Source organism: Canis aureus, chromosome 19 (assembly GCF_053574225.1).
Source record: "Canis aureus isolate CA01 chromosome 19, VMU_Caureus_v.1.0, whole genome shotgun sequence".
NCBI lineage: Eukaryota > Metazoa > Chordata > Mammalia > Carnivora > Canidae > Canis > Canis aureus.
This window is the reverse complement of record NC_135629.1, coordinates 23009313-23031877: the sequence shown is the minus strand read 5'-3', so window position 1 is coordinate 23031877 and position 22565 is coordinate 23009313. Positions and strand designations below refer to the sequence as shown.

General features: G+C 37.7%; 1 protein-coding gene across 13 annotated transcripts in view; it reads left to right on the top strand.

The window, feature by feature from the left end:
• MITF (melanocyte inducing transcription factor) overlaps window positions 1-22565 on the top strand; it is a 219497-nt gene that overhangs the window by 104244 nt on the left and 92688 nt on the right. For 6 of the 13 annotated variants that reach the window (XR_013357675.1, XM_077858089.1, XM_077858091.1 and 3 more), the window contains one exon: window positions 12528-12612. The exons of the other annotated variants lie outside the window; for them this stretch is intronic. Coding sequence is in view for 5 of the 6 variants with exons in the window: in XM_077858091.1 (XP_077714217.1) it covers window positions 12528-12612 (85 nt within the window). In the remaining variant the exon portion in view is untranslated. Of the gene's footprint in view, window positions 1-12527; window positions 12613-22565 lie in introns of those variants that run through there. 13 annotated transcript variants of the gene reach the window in all.

Genomic DNA, 22565 nt, shown 5'->3' with positions numbered 1-22565 from the left:
TTGCTTCCATTTCTCCCAAGCAAACAAAAAAGCATGTAATTTTGGAGATTGATTGTCATTAAAAAAAAAACATAATTACATGTTAATAAATCAGTTAAAAGTGCCAATAAGCTGTAAGATGCACATATTTTAAACACACATTTTGTACCATTATTGATAGTTTGATATTGATTTGGGCTTAGAAGTTATGGAAAAGTGTGCACATTGATAAAATGATGGGACTTTTGATTTTTAAAATCAAAATCTGAGAAATTTAAAATATATTTTGGTGTACACAGCTCTCCCATAATTTTGTGCGTGGATTTTTTTCAAGTGCAACACAAACCTGTCCATGAATCCCAAAGCATTATAAAGTTGGCTCCATCTAGTGTGTGAAAGTATTATATAGCTAGGGGGGAAAATCTGTACTGAAAATCTCTTGGTGCTTCATTATGAAGTTAGAAAAAAAAAAAAAAAACTAAAACAAAAGTGGACTACAAGTTATATCTATGCCCTAGGAGGTAACACAGGCAGAAATGACCTTCACAGCAAGAAAGAAGTCGTTATATATCAAAACTTCAACATCAAGCATGCCTAACATTTTGTTCTAACGGCCTTGCCTTTTTTTTTTTTTCCCTCCTGGATAGAGGTCTTGTTTACAGGCACTGTCAACAAACGTGGTGTGTCACTTCCATTGTGATATTCTCAGTCCTACTTGGCCAGATCCACTCTTCCTGTATGGAATCATATCTGAGAGTCATGTTCCTTTTCCACAGTTAGGTGAGCGATTAGGGCTAGGCCCACTGACTATGCTTTCAGAACCCCAGATGATTTTCTTTATCTCACACTGAAATTCTTTGTGGCTGTGAGCTTCTCACTGCAATAGACTAGGCCCTTCTTCCTAGGTTGTGTTTCATCTTATTTCCACTGAAGGATTCTGGCACATTCTTCATTTCTCTCAATCAGTGTTTCCCAAATTTTAGCCATTCTCATGCTAACTTCATGACTTTTGCCCCCATTGACTAGGTGGGGGCTTAAAAAAATTAAGAATGTATTTTAAAGAAATGATATAATGAAAATCGCAAGTGGAAGTACATATAAAATAAATATAATGAAATTGGAAGAAAACTGTTAGCTTCTTACAAGGTGTATTGTCTGGCAGTGCCTGAGCCTGAGGTTGGAGCTTTTCTGGAGTGTTGAGAGATTGAAGACATATTAGCATCAAACAGAGACTTTTCTTGGGATGAAAGAAATTTGAAAGTACTTTTCTCACTGTGTAATTCCATGGTTATTTATTGTGGAGTCTGTGCGTCTGGATTTGAGATCATCTTGTGTCCCACACTGGCAAACTGCTCAAGATTTACCATCTTTGCCAAAGGAACTTCATCATTTTCCTCATTTCCAAAAGGCCTTGTTTCCCCTAAAAAGCCTTTTTGAATAATTCTTTTCTGAGCACTTCCTTACTTCTTCCATTAACAAATATTTTTTGCGCTGATATCTAACATTTTCTCACCCTCTTTTCCAACTAGATTAAGTTACTTAAGGACAAAAAATGTATGTTCATGTTTCCTTCTTGAGAATGCCGTTAGTTTAATTCACGCTTTGCATAAATATGTAGGGAAGCGTGCTTCATTTCTTTTTTCTTTTTTCTTTTTTCTTTTTTTTTTTTTTTAAGGTAAATCATGGTCAGAAGTGGTCGGAAAAAGCACCATGGTCAATTAATCACTTAGCCCATTGACAAATAGTTATTGGGTGCCTTCTCTGCATCTGGAATGGTGCCTGGTTCAAGAATGAAGAGGTGAACTAAACAGACATGGTTTATGCCTTCATGGAATTCAGAATCTGGTGTGGGGTGTGGGGCATAGACAACTAAAGAGGCAACTGTAGTGCACAGTTCTAATTATAGAATTAGTTTATTTCTGTGATTGTTGGGTGGCTCACATAAACTTGGAACAGAGGAGCATAAAGAAAGGCATGGGGGCTCTGGAGTTTCAAACCCACATCTGTAACTTATTAACAACTTATTAACATCTTGACTTTGGGCAAACTACTTACCTCACTCAGTGTCCCTATTTAAATTTAAGAAGACTGGATAAATAAGGTGTGATATGTAAATAAAAGGTACAGTTATCATTGTGACAGTATGTTGAATTTTGTCTTCTCTTCCCTTCCCCAACTTTTTAAAAAATGAAGTAGAGAGAGACCTGATGTCATTTTCCCCCAGATACTCAAATTTCCAGTGTGCCATACTTGTAAATGAAAATACATTGATTTTTGATCCTGTATTAGAAAGCAAACATCCTTGCTAATGGGAGTATCATTGCGGATGATGCTTGAAGATTGTAAAGCTACAGAATTTTTAAATTGCTTAACTTAATAAGTGATTTTAGCATTCAGAGGTACTCCAAAATATTTCTCTCTTCAGGCTCAAAGGTCCCCGGTAGCACTGATTTATGTCAAGTATATGGAGCAATGCCTGGGACATAGTAGGAGCTCAAAAAGTATTTGCTGAATTGTTACCAGAGTTCCTGGACCTCCCACCTGTAGAAACGAGGCAGATCCAAAAGTCAAAGGTACAGTCAAGGCTTTAGTGGGGCTACAGCTCAAGTGGAAGGGAAACACAGCACCAACAAGAATGGTCAGGGTGGCCTCCCAGAACAGAGGGGAGGCCCTGCTTATACAGAGAAGTTCCCTCTTAGGTAGATTCCCATTGTTGTCTGGTCCACTATCCTAATGAGGTAAAGGGTTTTTTTTTTTTTTTTTTAAAGTACTCCTTTCTGTTTGGTTGGAATGGTCCTTTCCTGATTGGTTGATATTGACAGGCAACTCAGACAGCTCTTTGGTGTTTTGGGGGAATCCTGTGTGTTGTCTGGCTTGTGTATGGGGATGCATCCTTGGCCGCACCCAGGTCCTACTCTATAAGAGTAGTAGTTTCATAACAGCCCACAGAAAATGTCCCAGGTGCCTAATGTTTTTCACTTGGGGCTTGTTCCCGTGGTCCCTAACTGTTAGAAAGAATGAGTTTTAATGATAATATTTTGAGTTTTCCTTTCTTTTCTTTATGATTTCATCCACATTTCTTAAAAATGAGGCAGTTATTTGATATTAGAAGGTAGATAATCCTGAATAGGAATGGTTATTATTCTCTGCATCTACTTTGCCATCCTTACCTGTAATACTTGGCAGGTAATTAATACTTATTAAATGTTAAAATTAGGTAGCTTTGTTGGCCCTATTTCTTTCTTTTTTTTTTTTTAAGGACACATGACTTAATTTTTTAAAGCAAAGATTTATTTTTTTCCTTTTTGTTAGTTTATGGCAGTATTTGAAATTACACGGGCCATTAATTTAAAATATTGGTTATTTTAGCATTTTACTATCCACATAAATATACACTTTGATTATAGGCAAGACTCCCTAGGGTGTAAATTAGGTACAGAACGCTAATATGTATTGCGTTTATTATGATTGATTGGATTTAATCAACAGACAGGAAGGATTTATGTGCAAATATTATTTTTCTCATTTTAAATCCTGTTTGCTCAGCATAACCGAAACAGGATGTCATTAGAGTAAGCGTCAGTACTGAGATGCTTTAGAAGTTTAGGAAATTTGACTAGTGGCACAAATTTAACATAAGGTGATCTATTGAACACAAGTTCTATTTGTTATAGTTTTGCTTATTTAAATGTATGATTTCCTGCTTGACTTATGGGTATATTTATATAGTAAAAATACAAGTTAAAAATATAATTGATATACTGAGTCAGAGGGGAGGGTTCCCTGGGCTACAATTTTTGCCTGTTAGCAAAGACAACCATTGAAAAGGCATGGTTGTCCACTATCAAAAGTTATAGATCATCAACATCTTAGTTTTTGGTTATTCATTAGGAATATATTATTCACAGATATCTCTGCTGGACCTTTCCTGAGCTTATGAATATATACAATCTGTATAACCTCTTTACACATCAATTTTCAAAAGCATCTTCGCTCTTGCCTCTAAATGATAACTTTTATTTGCCATAACTTGTTTTTTGAGGCTCTCCAGGCTGACTTCTCATTCCCTATAGTGTTCTGAAATTGAATCTCTGTTCCTTGCAGAATGTTAGTTGAGTTGTGATTGTTTTAAGGCACTGTGTTAAGTATTTTTATACCTTACCTCATTTCATCATCACATTAATCTATCAGGTCAATACTCATGTCCCCATTTTACAGATGCAGATTTTGAGACTCAGAAATTTTAATGACGTGCCCTAGGTAAAACTATGAGATCAACACTGTGTGTGTGTGTGTGTGTGTGTGTGTGTGTGTGTGTGGTCTATCTTGCACCACCATGCTGTGTTGTCTCCAATTGAAAAATTGTTCTATTTGTATCCATAGGAGGGACATAGCAACTATTCATTCATTTATAAGATAGTGACCTCTCAGAGTTTTGCTGCCCACAGATAGATAGAAATCACTTTTCTGGGTCCTTACCACATCTTGTACAAATTGGAATTTTCATATTTCACTCTGTTGACTTCCGTATCACCTTCCACCATAGCATGATTGTCCACAAGAAACAGTCTATCTATCTCTACCTTCAGCTCAGTTTTTGGGAATACAAGTATTACATTTACATGAATAGATTAGAAAGTTTAGGTGACAAAATATCGATCCCTTTTCGTCCCCTTTTCTTCCTTCTCTCTGGACCATACAAGATTTAGGTGATTCTTTGAGTTGTTGATATCCTGATACACTCTTTCAGAGACTGAAGCTTGGGAAGGATGGATTCACCTTCCTTAGCAGCTCAGGTGGTCTGTGGAGGCCATTTCTAATAGCCGAATATTATGTTGCTGTAAAATATTTTAATATCTTCACTCTTGCTTTGAAGAAGAAAGAGGCTGAAGTCTTTAGATGATGGTGACAGTGGTACAGGCTCCTGCTTCAGTCCTCAGCGCCCTTAGGAGGATGACAAAGACATCCTGTGTGCTTATTTGCTCTTTAATTACTTTTTAAAAATGACATAATAAAAGAGAAGTCCATATTTTTCTTCTTAAATAAGTTAGGAGTTAACCACTAAAGTTGAGAGGAAAATACCATGGTTTTAAATTCCTGAAATGGAAGATTCTTTTTATCGTGAAGTCACATTGAGAGTAACTTTGGGCCCCCACAATGGCGACAGCCTTATCTTTTCCTGTTTATTTACCTAGATAAAGGAAAGTAAATTGCAGTATTACTAAATTTCTCATTTGAAGAAATGCCAGTCAAAGTGGCACAATCTCATTAGTGTTTGCTTCCCGAGCTTCATGTTGTCTCACGAACTTGGCCTATATTCTAGATTTTGGTCTACTTATTGCAAAATACTCCAGATAACAAAGAAACAGCCTCTGAAGCTCCTTTAATTCAGAAACAAGTATTTCTTTTCAAGTGAACCCTAAGAGAGGGAATATCAGAAAGCTCAAGATAGGGAATTAATCTGTTGTATTGATTATTATATTAAATGAAAGGCCAAACTATTACTTCATGTATTTCTCCCTTCATTAATTGCCTAAAAATTGACTTCAGACAACATTTGAGATGCCTCTTTGTTGATTGTAATTTTATTCTCAGGACAGCTTTTCTAAACAGCCTTAACAAACATTAATTTTTCTCTCTGGATGTTTGCATAGGCATCTAAACAGTTCTTTAATAATGTCAGAGTGAGCTTAAATCAAGTTTACCTGGGGTCATCTTGGTCTCGCTTTTTTCTTTTCAACCTTAAAAGGCTTCTTTGTGTATCAGGTACAATGAGCAGTCTTTCAGAAGATGCTGTACCATCATTTTTACAGGGAGATCTGTTCTTGTAGTAGAAGAAAATAGAAACAGGATGAAAGAGATAATCATGATTGAATGGTACCGAAGGGTTATTCCACAGATAGATAGTCATTAAAAATTGCCTTCAGTCAGACTGTGAGGGTTTGGAATTAGAACTGCTGAACCACATTCTTGTAGCTTTGTATCCAAGTACTTATTCATGAAGATCAGCTATGTCCAGTAACTAAAAGCTTCCAGAGTAGATGACCATGCTTCCCATTGGCCTGTTGACCCTTCCTTCCTAGTTAATGAAATGCTTTCAGGTTGTACTTTGGAGGGCCGTTCTTACTGATCTTTTTTCATTTGTCGCTCACTCTTCCTTCCTTCCTTCCTTCCTTCCTACCTTCCTTCCTTCTTTCCATCCATCTAGCCATCCAGCCAGCCAGCAAATATTTTTTGAACATTTACTATATGCCAGACACTGAGAATAAAGTAAATACAAAGGACCCTGCCTTCATCAAGGATGAAAGACAATTAAATAAAATGATTGAAGGTTGGATTAAATACTGTGAAAGAAAGAAGCAAACTTTGGCTTGGAGAGCAAAAACCAGAATTGGGTGTTTTGCTTTTAGGTAGGGAGGGCAGGGAAAATCTCTCTGAGGGGAAAAATGTCAGACTTGTAAAGCCCTCCTCTGAAAGATGAGGAGGAGCCAGCCATGGAGAGTCATTGGAAGGAAAGGGAGGAGGGCAGTGTCCTCAGTGCCTAATCTTAGGAGAGGCATGTGTATGGGAATTTGGGTTTCTTTGGGGGTAAGCCCCTAAAAATCAGAGCTCTTTGCTTCTTCACTTTTGTCTTGTACACAGCACTGGGTAGGCACTTCTCACCTGCTGGGCCACTCAATGTTTGTGTTGCAGGGCCTTTCAGTGCATCTGACTTTTCCCAGAACGGAGCATAATGATATATGGGGAGGAGAGGTGGTATATTTGTTACTTTTAAGAGTATTTTTTTGGGCAGCACCGGGTGGCTCAGTGGTTTAGCACTGCCTTCGGCCCAAGGTGTGACCCCGGAGACCTGGGATCGAGTCCCACGTCAGGCTCCCTGCGTGGAGCCTGCTTCTCCCACTCTGCCTGTGTCTCTGCCTGTCTCTCTCTGTCTCTCATTAATAAATAAATAAATTAAAACACCTTTTTTTAAAAAAAGGTATTTTTTTTGAGTTTCATTATCACTTCACGGTACTCTTTAATTACATCATAGTAAGGCTATCATTGAACATTCAAAGCCTATCCATAGTAATTCCAAGTGAATGCTTTAAAGGATTAAACTCTACAAGTGAAGACTTTTTGATTCAATGACTAAAGGGTGCTTATCTTTTGGAGTATTTTCCTGCCTCTCTTAGATGATTTACATAGAGCATATTATATTTAATTGTATATATTATAATATATATTAGTGGTTCCTCAGGCTGACTTCATGTTAGAGTTTTATGAGAATCTTTAAAAAAACACAGAATTCCAAACTATAGTCTTGGAGAGTCTCATTCAGTCATTTGTTTGGGGCAAGATCCTTGACATTAAGTGCTCCTAAGTTGACTTTAAGGGAGCAGGGTGGGGAGAAGAGTCCCTACGTGCTTCTGATAGGAAGACAGGCTTGGGAACTATTGGCTGGGATTTTAATGAAACACTTGAAGAGTGATTAAATGCTTCTTATTGGCTGTGGGAGGTACTTCATGCATCAGTGTGATGCTAAGCACAATTGTAAGTCCCCAACTGTGGGGAACTGTTGTAAGTCCAGTGAGCAGAAGTGTGTGTTTACTATAAAGAGCAAAGACTGTCAGAAGAAAAGATAGAAGAAAATGGTATGCTTTGGAGGCATTAAAACATTTGATATCCAAATAAACTGAGAATTCTGACTTTGGTAATGTTCTACTTTTCTTCAGCCGAGTTTTGGACAGGATAACAAGTAAAACCTCTTATCTCTTCTCTCACCATTCAACATAGTGATTGAATTTTTCCTTCTAAAAAGATTCCAAGGCCCAAATTTAGCATCCAAAGAAAAAGTTGGCTGTCACTTGGTTGATAGTTTTAAGTTCCATTTAGTTAAGGTTATCTTTGGAAAGGTCAGTAAGAATTCTGATGATTCTAGTTGATTTGCTGGAATTTGGGGCAAGGAGTAGTAATTAAGATTTGAAATCCATTGGAATACAGGTAATATTTTTAATCCATATTCAGTGTTTTCTTTTTTTAAATATTTCTTTTCCTCCACTTGCATTTGAGTTTGTGTTTAAATTTAGGGTTTGTGTATATATATAGATATATAGATATATAGATATATAGATATATAGATATAGATGTGTGTGTATGTGTGTGTGTGTATATATGCATATGCATATGTGTATGCACTTGGGATACTCTTCTGGATAATATAGACATACACAAGAGAGTTACTTTCATGTTATAGATTAATTAATTTTAAAAATATTTGTTGAACATCAGCTACCTACAGTTTATTCCACTGGGCTCTAGGGACACAGTGGTGAACCAAGCAGACATAGTTCCTGCTGCTCCAGCATTTGTTGAATAATTGGGTGACTGTTTGAGGACTGCTATTTTATTTTGTTTTTAAATTTTTAGTCAAAGTATAATTGACATACAATATTATATTAGTTTCAGATGTACAACATAGTGAATCGACAAATACGCTACAGAATGCTCATCATGAAAGTATAGCTACTGTTTGTCACCACACAAAGTTATTACAATATTATTGACATATTCTCTGTGCTGCACTTTCTGTACCCATGTCTTATTTATTTTATAATAGAAAGTTTAATTCCCTTCATCGGTTTTGCCTATTCTCCTACCTATCCACCATCTGGCAACCACCAGCTTGTTTTCCTGTATTTATTGGTCTTTCTTTGTGTTAGTTTGTTTTTTAGATCCCACATATAAGTGAAATTATGTTCTATTTGTCTTCCACTGACTTATTTCATTTAGCATAATACCCTCTAGGTCCATCTATATTGTCACAAGTGGCAAGATTTCATTATTTTTTATGTCTGAGTAATATTCCTATCTATCTATCTATCTGTCTACCTACCTACCACATCTTTATCCATTCATCTTTCATTGGGCAGGTAGGATTTCTTATTTTGGCTATTGTAAATAATGCTATGATAAACATAGGAATACATATATCTTCTTAAGTTAGTGTTTTTGTTTCCTTGGGTAGATACCCAGAAGTAGAATTACTGGATCATATGGTTGTTCTGTTTTTAATTATTTGAGGAACCTTTGTACTGTTTTCCACAGTGGCTGTTCCAATTTACGTTCCTACCAACAGTGCATAGGGTCCTCTTTTTTTTTTTTTTTTTTTTTCACATCCTTGCCAATACTTGTCATTTCTTGTCTTTTATAACTAAGCATTCTGATAGGTGGAGGGGATATCTCAGTGTGGTTTTGGTTTGCATTTCCCTGATGATTAGTGATACTGAGCATCTTTTTAGGTGTCTGTTGGCTTCTGTATGTCTTCTTTGGAAAAATGTTTATTTGGGTCCTCTGCCCATTTTTTAATCAGATATTTATTTGTTTTTTATTTATTCATTTATTTTTGGTGTTCAGCAGACCAGTGTTTTAAGGAAACACTGTATTAGTATTAAGGAAACACATGTAATATTTCATGTATTTTGTAGATAGTGGTATATATGCACATTTAATTCAAGTTTTACTCCATTGGCTGGTGGGCATTTCATTGCTGTGGCCAAGCAGATTTTCCAAGAACACTGGTATAACATAGATTTTTCCAAAGTATCATGAATAGTTGAACACATGCTTCTTAAAAGTAATTTTATTTAAATACTTGTAAATAGTCAATGGACAGCCTTCTTGGGGTGGTGGATTGTCTGGGATGAAAGGTCAGGCGATGTCATTGGCTGAACATGCCAGGGGAACATTTAGCACCACTCTGTGTCCCTGCTGGAATGGCTGGAATTGATACCATTGGTTTCATGGTCAACATTTGAGAGCCCACGGAGGATACAGATTTTCCCTGTGTGTAAGCATGTAATAAATCAGGGTTTCAGTTCTAAAACTTCACTGATACCTTGTAACTTAATGCAATTTCAGATAGTGCCCAAAGTGAGAGAGAATCCAGCTCAGTCTTTTAAAAGATAATTCCTTAAACGTCCTGATATGGTAATTTCCTATCCTCTCTATTTTCCTTCATCTTTTGTCTATCCCTCTCTCCCTCCACTCTGTCCTATTTCCCTTGGTTCTCTGGATCAGTCAGTGTGAGTCAAGGATAACAGCCCTAACAACAGTCATAACCATAAGAGCGAGTTTTTATTGTTATTGGGTTTTTTTTTTTAAAGATTTATTTATTTATTCATGAGAGACACAGAGAAAGAGGCAGAGACATTGGCAGAGGGAGAAGAAGGCTCCCTGCAGGGAACCTGATGTGGGACTCGATCTCGGATCCCGGGATCATGCCCTGAGCCGAAAGCAGACGCTCAACTGCTGAGCCACCCAGGTGTCCCTAAGAGCTGTTTTTTTTTTTTTTTTTTTTTTTTTTAATTGAGAGCTTAGTGTATGCCTAGACTATGCCAAACACATCACCATATTATGTCTTTCAGTTAAAACAGTAACATATGGGATAGACACCATTTCCCTTTTTCAGGTGAAGGATCTGGAGCATAGAAGTTTGGTAAATATGCACAAAGTCACAGATTTATTAAGTGGTGGAATTTCAGCCTGGAAAGTTGACACCAGAACCTGTGTTCTTTATTTTTGTGCCATTTTGTGTCAGAGACAGAAGAGAGGTCGGGTAAGTTAGTGAGGGGAATTGTGTAGCATCTTAGTCATCTCTTTACCCCCCTGCCCAGTACAATATCTGGTGTGTAGGAAGTGCTCAATAACTATAGTTAATGAATACAATTATTGTATTTGGGACCTGTATTCCCTACCTCCCCCTCCTAGTCTTTCTGTTTATTGGTCTTTAGTTTTGCCAGTACTCTGTTCACTTTCCTGTACTTCTCTCAGTACAGTGCTCAGTGCTCCCTACCCCCTATAAACAATTGTTACCTCCTATAGAGACTATTGCAGTAGCCAATCTTGGCCCTCTTTTAGCTGATCTCAATATAGCAGCTGGAAGGAACTTTCTAAAAATTCAAATCTGAGCCCTTTGCTCTCCCGTATATAGCCTCTCAATGGTTTCCTTTAACCTTGTATCAAAATCGCCTCCTTTTACCTGGCCTTCCAGATCCTGTGTGGTCTGGCCCTGGACACTGCTTTGGTCTCATAGATACCACGCTTTTCCCTCCCTCTCTGCCCTCCAGGGATAGTGGATCATTCTAATTCCTGCCTCGGGATTCTTGCATGTATATATTGTTACCACTGCCCAGAAGACTCCCCTTTCCTGTCCACCTTTGCCTCAACTGGTGCCCCCATCCCTCAGATCTCAGTGCAGAGGTCCCTGCCTGAGAGCAGTCTGTTCTGACCCTTACATTTTAAGCTTTTCTAGCTCCCTGTAGCAGTTATTACTTGTATCATTATCTGTTTGCATGATTATTTAATACGTGTGTCCCATTAGTCCATAAACTCTAAGAGTTACCAATGCCTGGGACATAGTAGGTGTCCCCTAAGTATTTATTAAACAAAAGACCGAATGAATGAACAAATGTGCAGACAACAGAAAAAAAAAAAAATAAACCAAAATAGCTTGCCTGAGGGTTCTGGCTGGAGATTTCCTATTATTAAAGGGAAGTTAAGACAAAGGTAATTTCATTACTTTATGGAATTCGAGTTTGATTATGGCTTGTCAAGATTACATTGTTTTCCAATCATTTACTTTGGAGATAAAATTAGGCACAGAGAGGTGAAGTAACTTGCCCCCGGGCACACAGCTAGCTTACGTCACATGCCTTTGTTCTGACCTTTGAATGATGTGTAGAGAGAAACATACATATTTTCATTACTCTGCAGGACGTCTTTGGTGTGCTGAGTCTGTAGGAGCTCCATCAATATTTGATGATATTGATGTTGTCATGTTGGAATTTAAAAGTGTTGTTGGAGAACATGTGTTGTTATTTTTTTTTCTTCTTGTACACCAGTGTGCCCAGAATTAATCAGGTGACAGTCTAAGAATGCCCAGATATATGGCCTAAAGATGTGTGTGTCCTGAGAGATGGTGCCCACAGTTAGAAGCGGCTTGCATTTGGCTCCCACCCGGACTGGGCAGGGACCACCCTCATATTCTTGGGGTCCAAAAGTGAGGAATGCTGTCTGTTCTCTAGCCTGCCAGCAGAAGAGCATGTCCAGTTATCAGCTGCAGTTCCAAAAAGGTCTGAGATCTCCCAAACTGAGGACACAAGCAATCCCACAGCCCTCCTGGATTCTGGGAATGTATTGTGTTAAAAATTCACCAGGATGTGAAATTCCCTCCCTTTCAAGTTCTCTGCTAAGGCGCAGCCTCTGAAAGCCTCCCAGGTACCTGCACTCTGAGCGCTAAGTGAGCATCCTGAGGTGCTTGCCTGGCCGCTGGGTGAATTGCTGGCCCGCCTGGGTTCCTGCATCGCCCCCTGTGCAGTGTGAGGCAGCATTTTTGTCCTGCAGGTACAGTAGGTACTGGATTAAACAGGTCTGCTGTTGCAGACAGACACCAGGCACCGTTCTAGCACGAGCTGTGTTTGGATTGGAGTTTCCAGGGCCTTATCAGGAGCCACCCCTAGTGACACAGCCAGTGCCAGAACTAACTTTGACTTTCACTCTTCGCCAAGGGCTTGCAGAACACCTTAAAGGAAAAAAGATGGAGGCGCTTAGAGTTCAGATGTTCATGCCCTGCTCCTTTGAAAGCTTGTATCTGTAAGTGAAGTTTTATTCTGGAAATAATCCCGGGACCACTTAACAGGAGCTTTTTTTCTTTTTTTTTTTTTTTCCCTTTTTTTTTTTTTTTTTTTTTTAAGTGGGAGGCTAGAGAACGGGAAGGTTTTATTGGGAGTTAAAAATACTGGAACTGTTACTTTGTGACTGTGGCTTTAATCAGCTTCAGCTGTAGCCTCTAGTATGTGGCTATGACAAGGATAACAACTAATTTGTGGGGGGAATCAAAATGCTGGCCCATTAGCTTTGTTTTCTGGTTTAAAATTCAGTGTTGGTCTTAAATTAATAATGCCAAAAAAAAAAAAAATGACCGCTTGAAAAATCTGAGAACAGAGCTTGGTTTATGATTATGGGATAGATTGCAGCTTAGCTTTGTCATGAATAGAAAAGGATTTTCTTCAGGAAAACGAGTGTGCTTAGCAGTAACATTTGTCAGAATTGTCCTAATGCAAACACTTTGGATTTTTTGCTTTCTCTCCCTCTCTCTTTTTTAACCTGAGGAATAGTAATAGTTACATTTATAAACATCTCATTTGCATGTTTGTATATTGATTTCTTTTTCTCTTTGAGACAAAAACAAAACATCTAAACATCAGAATCATCTGCCTGGCATATCAATGTAGAACAAGTTTGAAATGGGCAGTTTCAAAGAAATGCTGAAAAAGAGAAAGACTAGAGTAGGTGACAGCGCCCCCACACTCCCCTCACCCTTAACATTTACTTTCAATGTTACGTGATAAGATTTGGAAACAATACTAAAAGCTGTGTCCCTCAGTGAATAGGCATTCAAGCAAATCAACTTATGCAAAAGCCACCTCTGGAGCTTAATAATTATTTACTGAACGTTCCTGGGTCATGAGAGAGGTTCTGATTAAGTCAGAAAAGCATTATGTTCAGCAGCTTGTGAAGGTGTGTTTAAAGATGGCAAGAATAATGGAAAAATACTAAATGTAGCAGAACTATTTTTAGAATTTGATTCTTAAAAAATAAATTCCCACAAATTGGAAGTGTGGTTGAAGTTCACAGTGTTCAGTAGGTACCTCTTTAGAAGTTCTCAGACAGGCTTTTAAAAGGATTTCTAATTTCTTGCACTCTTTTTGGTGTATTGAATTTGTTTCCATTGATACTGTTTTCATTCTGTAGGTCACTAAAACAGTTTAATGACTTATCTCTCTGAAATGATAGAGCATTTTATGAACAAAGTTTATGTATTTTAATTACGTATTCGAAATGTCATTGTACTTAGAAATGTTATGAATTTTTGCTTCGCAAATCAGATAATAGTTAAGGAGACGATGACTGCTCTGTGTGATTCATACCCAAGAATGTACTCTGTAACTTAATAATTTTTTAACAATAATTTTATGCAAATTAGTGGTTGGCATGCATGGCTAAAACATGCCATTCTGATGCAGCCTAAGGACAGTAATGATGTCACCCTTGAATTTACACCAAAATTAATTCCTAATTTGAACAACTTTTGCTTAATTTATTTTGAATTTCTTTTTCTGGTTAAAGAAAATACCATAGGAGCATGCTTCCCTTGTAAACTCTCAGAATGAAATTCTTAGCACACATCTTTGACAAAACTGTTCAGTGAGCTGTTGCCTATTAACTTCTTTGTGCTTGTTCTTTTAGGGAGGGCACACACTGTGAATTAATTGTTTCTTGTGTATTTTCCTCTAGGAAAGCAAAGGAAAATCATAACAGAAGGCAGCATTCTAAGAGTTTTGGGTTCCTAGAAAATAACCTGTCAGTTTTCACTAGTTTTAAGATATAAAGAAGATGCTCAGAGGATACCAAATCAAGAATTAAAACAGTATAATATAGTAAAACTTCTATTTATTGTTCCCATAGTGTGTCGGCCTCCTTTCTAAGTATCGTACCTGTATTAACACATTTAATTCTCATAATTGCTTTATGACAAAGGTACTTTCTTCTACCTCCCATTTTGCAGACGAGGAAATTGAGGTTTGGACAGGTGGAAAATCCTGCCCATATCATATAACTGAGAAATGGTAGAGCCAGATTTTCAACCATAGGTATTTTGACTCTGGGGCTTATGCTCTTTTCTGTTGTTATGTTCTATGGATTTTCATTTAAGATAATGAATTGATGTTTCTTCCTCTGCCTTCTTCTTGAGTGGGTTTCTCCAATGCACGGATTTCTGAATTACTCCAGCTGTTATTCATTTGAGCTTTTGGAGGGACCACAGTTAGTTCAGTGCCACGAATGTATTTCCTTATATGCAGTTTACTGTTGATTATAATCATAAGGTAACTATGTGGAGCAAAAGATCTACTAAATACATACATTGATTATAAGATCTCTTCTGAATTGAGAAATCTTAAAATGTAGAGGGAAAGTTTGTGTTAGAATTAAATATATTAAGTCTCTGGAGGCCAGAGCTCTTTGGAAAAATATATTCTCTGTCACTGGATAATTCAAGCAAATGGTTTGATGAAAGGTCTTCCAACGCTAAGATTCTTTTTTTTTTTTTTTTAAGATTTTATGTATTCATGAGAGAGACACACACAGAGAGAGAGAGAGAGAGAGGCAGGCAGAGACACAGGCAGAGGGAGAAGCAGGCTGCATGCAGGGAGCCTGATGTGGGACTTGATCCAGGGTCTCCAGGATCAGGACCTGGGCTGAAGGCGGCTCTAAACCACTGAGCCACCCAGGCTGCCCTCAACACTAAGATTCTAATATTACCGGATTTTAACAGAGGTGAGGTATTTGTTAGGATAGAGACACCAGATTTACTCATTGAACAGGTATTTATTTGATCCTACTGTGTGCCAAGTATTCTTCTGGATGCTGAGGAATCTATATGTGGATAAAACATTAAAAAAAATCCTGGCCTCATGGAGATCAGGTCCCAAAGGACAATGAACATTTCAGCTTCATTCTTAAGCCTGGGCCTCATCCTTGCAGTCCATGGTGGCTGCTGGACCTCCAACTGCCAAAGTCTAGGAGACATGATGGTAGAACTTAGACATGAAGGTAACCTAGCTCCTGGAAAGCTGGAAATGTGAGTGGCAGTGGACCAGCTATAGCGAGGAGAAAATAGGAAAATGAATATTGGATTGAGTTGTAGATTTTGGGCAAAACTTTATTTTTTTCAGAATGACTGATATTTTCTCAAATGTCACAAAAAAACAGCAATGGTCTCCCAGGGTACATCAAAAGCCTTAATCAAAACTGGAAAATGACTGGTCTCTTTAAAAACAATATCCAATGTTCATGGTTTTTCAGGGCTTCAGGGATCATTTGATTCATTGATGCTCAATGTCATCCAAAGCTTGGCTCCTTTACTTTTCCTTCTTCTCCATCCTCTCTTTCTTCTTTCCATTTACATTACTGTTTCACCTTGTTGGGTTTTCTTTTCAGTTGGCCCAGAAAATCACAGACTTATATCCTACAATCTTTCCAAATCTTTGCTTAAGGCATAGGACTTACTCTTACTGGACCATCTTAGAGCACCAGCCCATTTGGTGGATATGCTAATTGGCTGATCCTGGGTTGTGTTTCTATATCTGGAGTTAGTGGCACATCCTAACTTCATGTGCTGAAAGTGACGAGCCTGGTCTTTCAAGGTGAAATCAGGATACTTTACCAAAGAAGTGAGGCAGGATGCTGGGCTGCTCCTCAAGCCATCATTTGTATTTTTATCTTCATTTCCACACGGCACTGCGAACTTTGCATCTCAGTAGCTATGTCCTAGATGTGCATCAAGAAAGTTCTTCCTTTTGTAGATGTAGTATCATGCCATGCCATATAAATTACTTGTGCCTTATAGGGGATGAGTTTTTCAGAGCATTTTAAAACATGGCAGCTAGGTGTGAATGGGATTCTATAGTTGGACAGAGTAAGCAAGAATTCCATAGTGTGGTCTAGTGGAAGGATGCTTGATATGAAAGAAAGCTCGAGTGTGGTGTACTTTAACTTTATTGGCTTTATAACCTTTCGATGGCCTGGCTCTCAGAGGCAATTTCCTGAAGGCAATTAAGTGTTAAGATTATGCCAGCCCATAGTGGCATCTGTGGAAAATGGAGAACCTTTGTGGTCACAAAATGAGGAAATAGCATCCTTGTATCATTCAGCTTCATCTTTTCATAAGAGCTGCCATTCTCTGTAGTTAGAGTGTGTAGAAGTGAGAAACTCTGGGAGTGGGGAAGATAACCAACTTAAAAAAAGTAAATCTGATGATGAAAATTGCCTGCAAGAACATTGGTCATATATTACAGAGGCCTTTTGAACATTTTTGGTCATCCTTCCTCATTAAAGAAATTTTTTTCAAGAAAACTCTCAACATATTTTTATTTTATTTATAAATTATAAACATGTTATAGTATTTATGTATTCTACACATTATTTTATATTATATTACATATTATAATTATATTACATTATATAACATGTACAATATTATACTAATATTTACATGTATTACCTTATACAACCAGTACAAAAATAGAAAATAAAAATGATGGATAAGATATATATAAAGAAATGTTCTAATCTTTTCTTCCTGAGCCCTAGAATATCATTTCTTGAACCCTCTTTTGAAGAATATTGATATACTGGGAGTCTAATCAATTACTGAGATTATTCTTACTGGTACCTGCTGGAGGTCCAGCTTAAAGAATGGATATTAGTCCTGAGTCAATGCAGAGTCTCACGTTTTTACCAATGAATTAGGTAAATTAGGTGTTGAAAAGTAAAGATTTCAGATTTTAACTTGTATGTGGTTAGTGGTGATTCTTTTGGAATGTTTTCCTCCTTTCATACAATGAAAGGTACAGAGCCTCAAAGTGCAGGAGTGCTGTCTGCTTAGGACACCGTGATCTCCCTTACATCTAGCAGATCCTGGCCTTTGGGAAGCATCCAAATATTTGGTGAAGGAAAGGAGAGGAGAAAGACAAGCTGTACTTTGCAGTCCTTTTTATTCTCTTTGTGCCAGAAACCTGTAGTATGTATAGTCTGAGCTGGTAATGTTACCAGAAAAATTTTGGCAGGTTTTCTTTCTTTTTTTTTTTTTTTCCTTGACCACTAAAACCCAGAGTCGATGATGACAGAACTCCAGAAGATCTCAGTTTTTGAAGCTGAACTATGAACTGTGGTACTCTCACATATACACGGGTTATAGCCTTAGATGTTTCAAAGTACAAGTAACGGTATCTTTTCTTACTGGTGATTGGTTCTACCATATATGGTGAAAAGATCATTCTTAGGCTTACAGAGTGATTACTTGAGAAGAAATGGGAAGGTTAAGATAATAGAAGGGCTGATGGTCCTGAAGTATTGAACACCCAGATTGTCATTTAAAAAAAAGATAAATCCATTGACCAACTTATGTCAGTGATCTGTGTACTTAGAGTCACTCACAGAAGATTCTTAAGAATTTCTTTTTGCTGATACAACTGATTCGAGGGGCAGTTTCTATAAATTCAGCCTTTTGGTTCCTTTTTCTTATGATAAAGTAGTTGTGTTGTAACCATAAACATCCACTGGCACTTTCTGGACAGATGTTTTTATTTGTTGGGTTTTATAGCCCATTTGGCAGGAGTGAGTAGTTCCCATTTCATTCCATTCCACATGTTGAAATCAATGTAATAAAGACTTCAGAGGTCTTGGCAGGCTTGCTGGAGGTGAGGAATGGAATGAATTTCCTCAAATGTGGAAGAAAGTGTTCTCATTTAAGAATCAGAGATGTGAGTTCCAGTCCCTATTAAACTCCTTAGGTATTTTACTCTTAGTTTCTGAACATGGTCAGGCATCAGAGTCAGCTGCAGAATTTTTGTAGACATATTGATTCCTGAGCCTCACCTTACCTGAAATTAGAATTCCCATTGATGGTGGCAGGAACAGAGTCCTCAGCTAATTTTGTGGCAGCTACTCTTACATTTGGAAACTCTTGCGCCTTAACCTATGACCTGGCTTTCTCACTTGTGTGCTTTCTTGTGTCTCCACTGTGTATTTGAAGCTTAGCCATTGTGCTTTCCTGGACACTATTATATTATACTCCAGTGCAGGCAAATGCTAGGCATCCAGCTCTCTCAACTTAATGATATTAATGAAGATTAATTTTCCCAGAAAAATGCTAAGATTTTTACCTTACAGCTCATGAGAACATCTCCCGCCACTCCTGCAAAACTTTGTTTTGTTTTCTGAATTAAATAGGGATTCCCTAAATCTCAAGAGACAGATCTGCTGTCGTCCCAACTTGTATACGGGCTTATACAAAATTGCTTCTTTGCATCAAAAAGGAAGTTGCAAGTTTATGATTTAGTATTTCTTCTACTCTTAATTTTTGAACTGTGCTCCACTTTACTGGACTATGTTCCAGTTGTGCTAATTTTGTTTACATCTATTGCAGATTTTAATCCTCATCACAATGTTGACAGGCAGATGTATCAAACAGTCTTTATAAATAAGGAAAACTGAAACTCAAAGAGATCAGCTAACTTGGCCACGGTCACAGGTTAGCCAGTGGCAGAGCTGGACTCTGCCTGAGAAATTGAAGAGAGGAAACACAGGGAAAAGTGTGTCATTTCCTTCGGCCTAGAGACATCCTTCAAATGACATCTGGTTTCTTGCCTTGGCTGACCATGATATGGAGACCAAACTGGACCATTAGGTCTATTAAAGAGATATTGACATCACTGTCAAAGATGAGGAATGGGGCAGCCTGTGTGGCTCAGAGGTTTAGCGCTGCCTTCAGCCCAGGGCATGATCCTGGAGACGCGGGATCGAGTCCCACATCGGGCTCCCTGCATGGAGCCTGCTTCTCCCTCTGCCTTTGTCTCTGCCTGTGTCTCTCTGTGTGTCTCTCATGAATAAATAAATAAAATCTGAAGAAAAAAAAAAAGAAAGATGAGGAGTGACTAGGCTGATGTCACTTAGATTTCATGTAGTTTCTGATGTTGAAGTGATTGATGAAAGCAACAGAATTGACTTTTTTTTTAAAGATTTTATTTATTTATTCATGAAAGACAGAGAGAGAGAGAGAGGCAGAGGGAGAAGCAGGCTCCATGCAGGGAGCCCGACGTGGGACTCGATCCCGGGCTCCAGGATCCCGCCCTGGGCCGAAGGCAGGCGCTAAACCGCTGAGCTACCCAGGGATCCCTGAATTGACTGAATTTAGGAATATATGAGCTACTTTGGAGCACATGTCCACATACTTGCACCATCATAGAGAAGAGGGAGGCTCTGAAGGTTAAAATACAAATTCATCTATGGAGGGGGGAATTCAGTCCCATGTGTGGCTGAGTGGTGTCCATCTAATAGCTGCTGTGTTGTGGACTTTAACATACATAATGTTTGTGCACTCAGTCACAGCAGTGCATTAGGGAGGTAGGGTTTGGAGAGGATCAGAGAAGTTGAATGGCTCATTAAAGATTAGGCTGCTCAGCAGTGACTGAGCTAGAACTTGAGTCCAGTTGATGGCCTTCTTCCATGTAATCACTGTGGAGAAATTTGCAGCTCTCAGGGAATTCAGGTGTTGGGCTCCAGTACTTTGGGTCAATGCTAGTAATGGCATTTGCCTTTCCTTCATTTGGCTTTAAAAGGAGGATTTTTTACAGTGAGGGATACACCGTCCCATGTGGAACTATTTAAGGGTCAGATAATCTGGATAATTGACTTAATTTTAAGGCATCTCAGAAAAATGTTTGTGATCATGGCTTTAAACTCTGTGAGATTAGAAACCAGGTATCTCCAGCACCTGGCACAGAGAGAACACTCACTGAGTAGTTGTTGAATAAATGACCTTTACATAATCTGATTAAAAGGAATCAGACTCACAGAATTAGGATTACCTAATACAGATTGAGCTTCATGGGCCCCGATGAGTTCAGTTAGCTTTAAAAATTCGATTCATTTGGACAGCTCTCCTTGCTTATCTTTAGTGACGAAAGCATCAGGTCCTCATTTTAAAAACAAGCTTTTGTAGCCACGTGTAGTGTTCTCAAATAAACCACGACTTTGAGTTTAAAACCTGATGCTCATTAGTCCTGCTAACATTTTGAAGGGTAGATATCTTTATTTTTGTCTGTAATTGCAGATTCAATTATTTCTAAGAGACAGGGGTCTTTAAAAAATGCAAAGTAAAGCTGAAGATCTGGGAGTCCTCTTTAACAATGTAGAAAGACCCCGCAGGGAGTGTGTGCAGTGAAGTGACTGCGGTCTTCCTTTTGCATTTTTTTTTGAGACGATTTATTAAAATAATTTTATTTAGCTGAGCTCTGCTAAGTTTTCTTTATTGGAGTTTCAATTTATTTATATGGGTATACTGTATAAATATGCATATTTTTTCTGATGGGAAATGCTTTAAATGGTATCGTTGTGAACTTAAAGTCTGAAGCCTTAGTGTGGTTGATAACCGGTAATTTTAATTTAAGATGTCTCAAGAATGCTTTACTGTTAATTGAAAGGATTTTTTCCCCCCAGTATCACAGCCAATGGCTTGTCTTGAGCAGCTAATTAGTGCGATTATTCCACAGCTGCATTTGCTACAGCACAAAGGTTTGCTCCTGTTTTTATCAAAAGGATCAGTCTCTCTGGGAATGTTTTAACCTGACAGGCTTTGAATAGTAAGACCGTTTATTTATTTATTTATTTATTTTTTAAGGGCTACTCCCCTCCCCTTCCTTTCTTGGTTAAAGAAGCTACATTTGAGTTTTGCACACATACTCAAAAGTGGGAAAATACATTTGCTTTTTATGCTCTTTTAGTTGAGACTTATCTGGTGACTAGATTATTTTGAGTAACGTCTAGGTGTTCCTACTGTGTGGATGAGTAAAAGATATTAAAATAATAAGCAAGGTGTTCACATTGTTCAATCTGTGTGCATCTGTAGGAAACTGTAAAGGACAGAGGGTTTAAGTCTTCCAGAATGCTGAAGACATCCACGAGAACCAATGCACTGGATGCCATCAGCACTTTCCCGTCCTACTGTCAAAATACAGTGTGTGATGGACCTTGTGTCTTTCTTTCCAGGCGAAGGATGACTTTGATTACTTAAGTCATTCCTTCATGTTCCCAAATTAGTTCACGTTCTTCATGTTCTTAAATTAGTGATACAGATTCTGCCATTGAAAAAAAAATATTTTGGCTTTATTATAATTTAATTTAGAGAGGGAAAACTAGAAAGAGAAAGAAAGAAAGAAAGAAAGAAAGAAAGAAAGAAAGAAAGAAAGAAAGAAAAAGAAAGAAAACAAACTAAGCTATAATTCCACTTTCCATCTGATGGCTAGGATCAGTCCCTGCTAGGCATATATGTATTTGTGTACACATCTTACTTATTTTAAATTAAAACATAAATACACTTTTGATTCCTACTTTTTATTCTTATTATGTACTTTTCTCACTTTGCTCTGTATTGTGCAGTTTTTTAAAGTAGTATGTTATAAAATTCATGTATTATAATTTACATTTTTAGTATCTGTTGTATACTTAAATCTTTTGATTTGCTTATTTTTCCCCCAGCTTTATTGAGGCATAATTGACAAAAACCATATATATTTAAGGAGCACAGTGTGATGATTTGATATACATATGCATTGTAAAATAATTACAGTCAAGCTAATTAGCACACCATCAATTACTTGCTATCTTTTCTTTTTTCTTTTTTTCTTTTTTTTGCCATGAGAACACTTAAGATCTACTCTCATAGCAAATTTCAAGGGTACGATACAGTATTATTACTATATTTATATAGTCACCATGATGAACAGTAGATCCAAGAACCTGATCTCATAACTAAAAGTTTGTACCTTTTGATCAGTATCTCCCCTAATATTTTACTTAGTCATTCTCATAATAGGGGGAAAATGTAGGTGGTTTGGAATATTTTGCAATTTGTAAATAGCTTTGTAATGCCAGGTTTTCCACATTTTGAATTATGTTCTTAGGAAAACAGTCCATTGATGAAA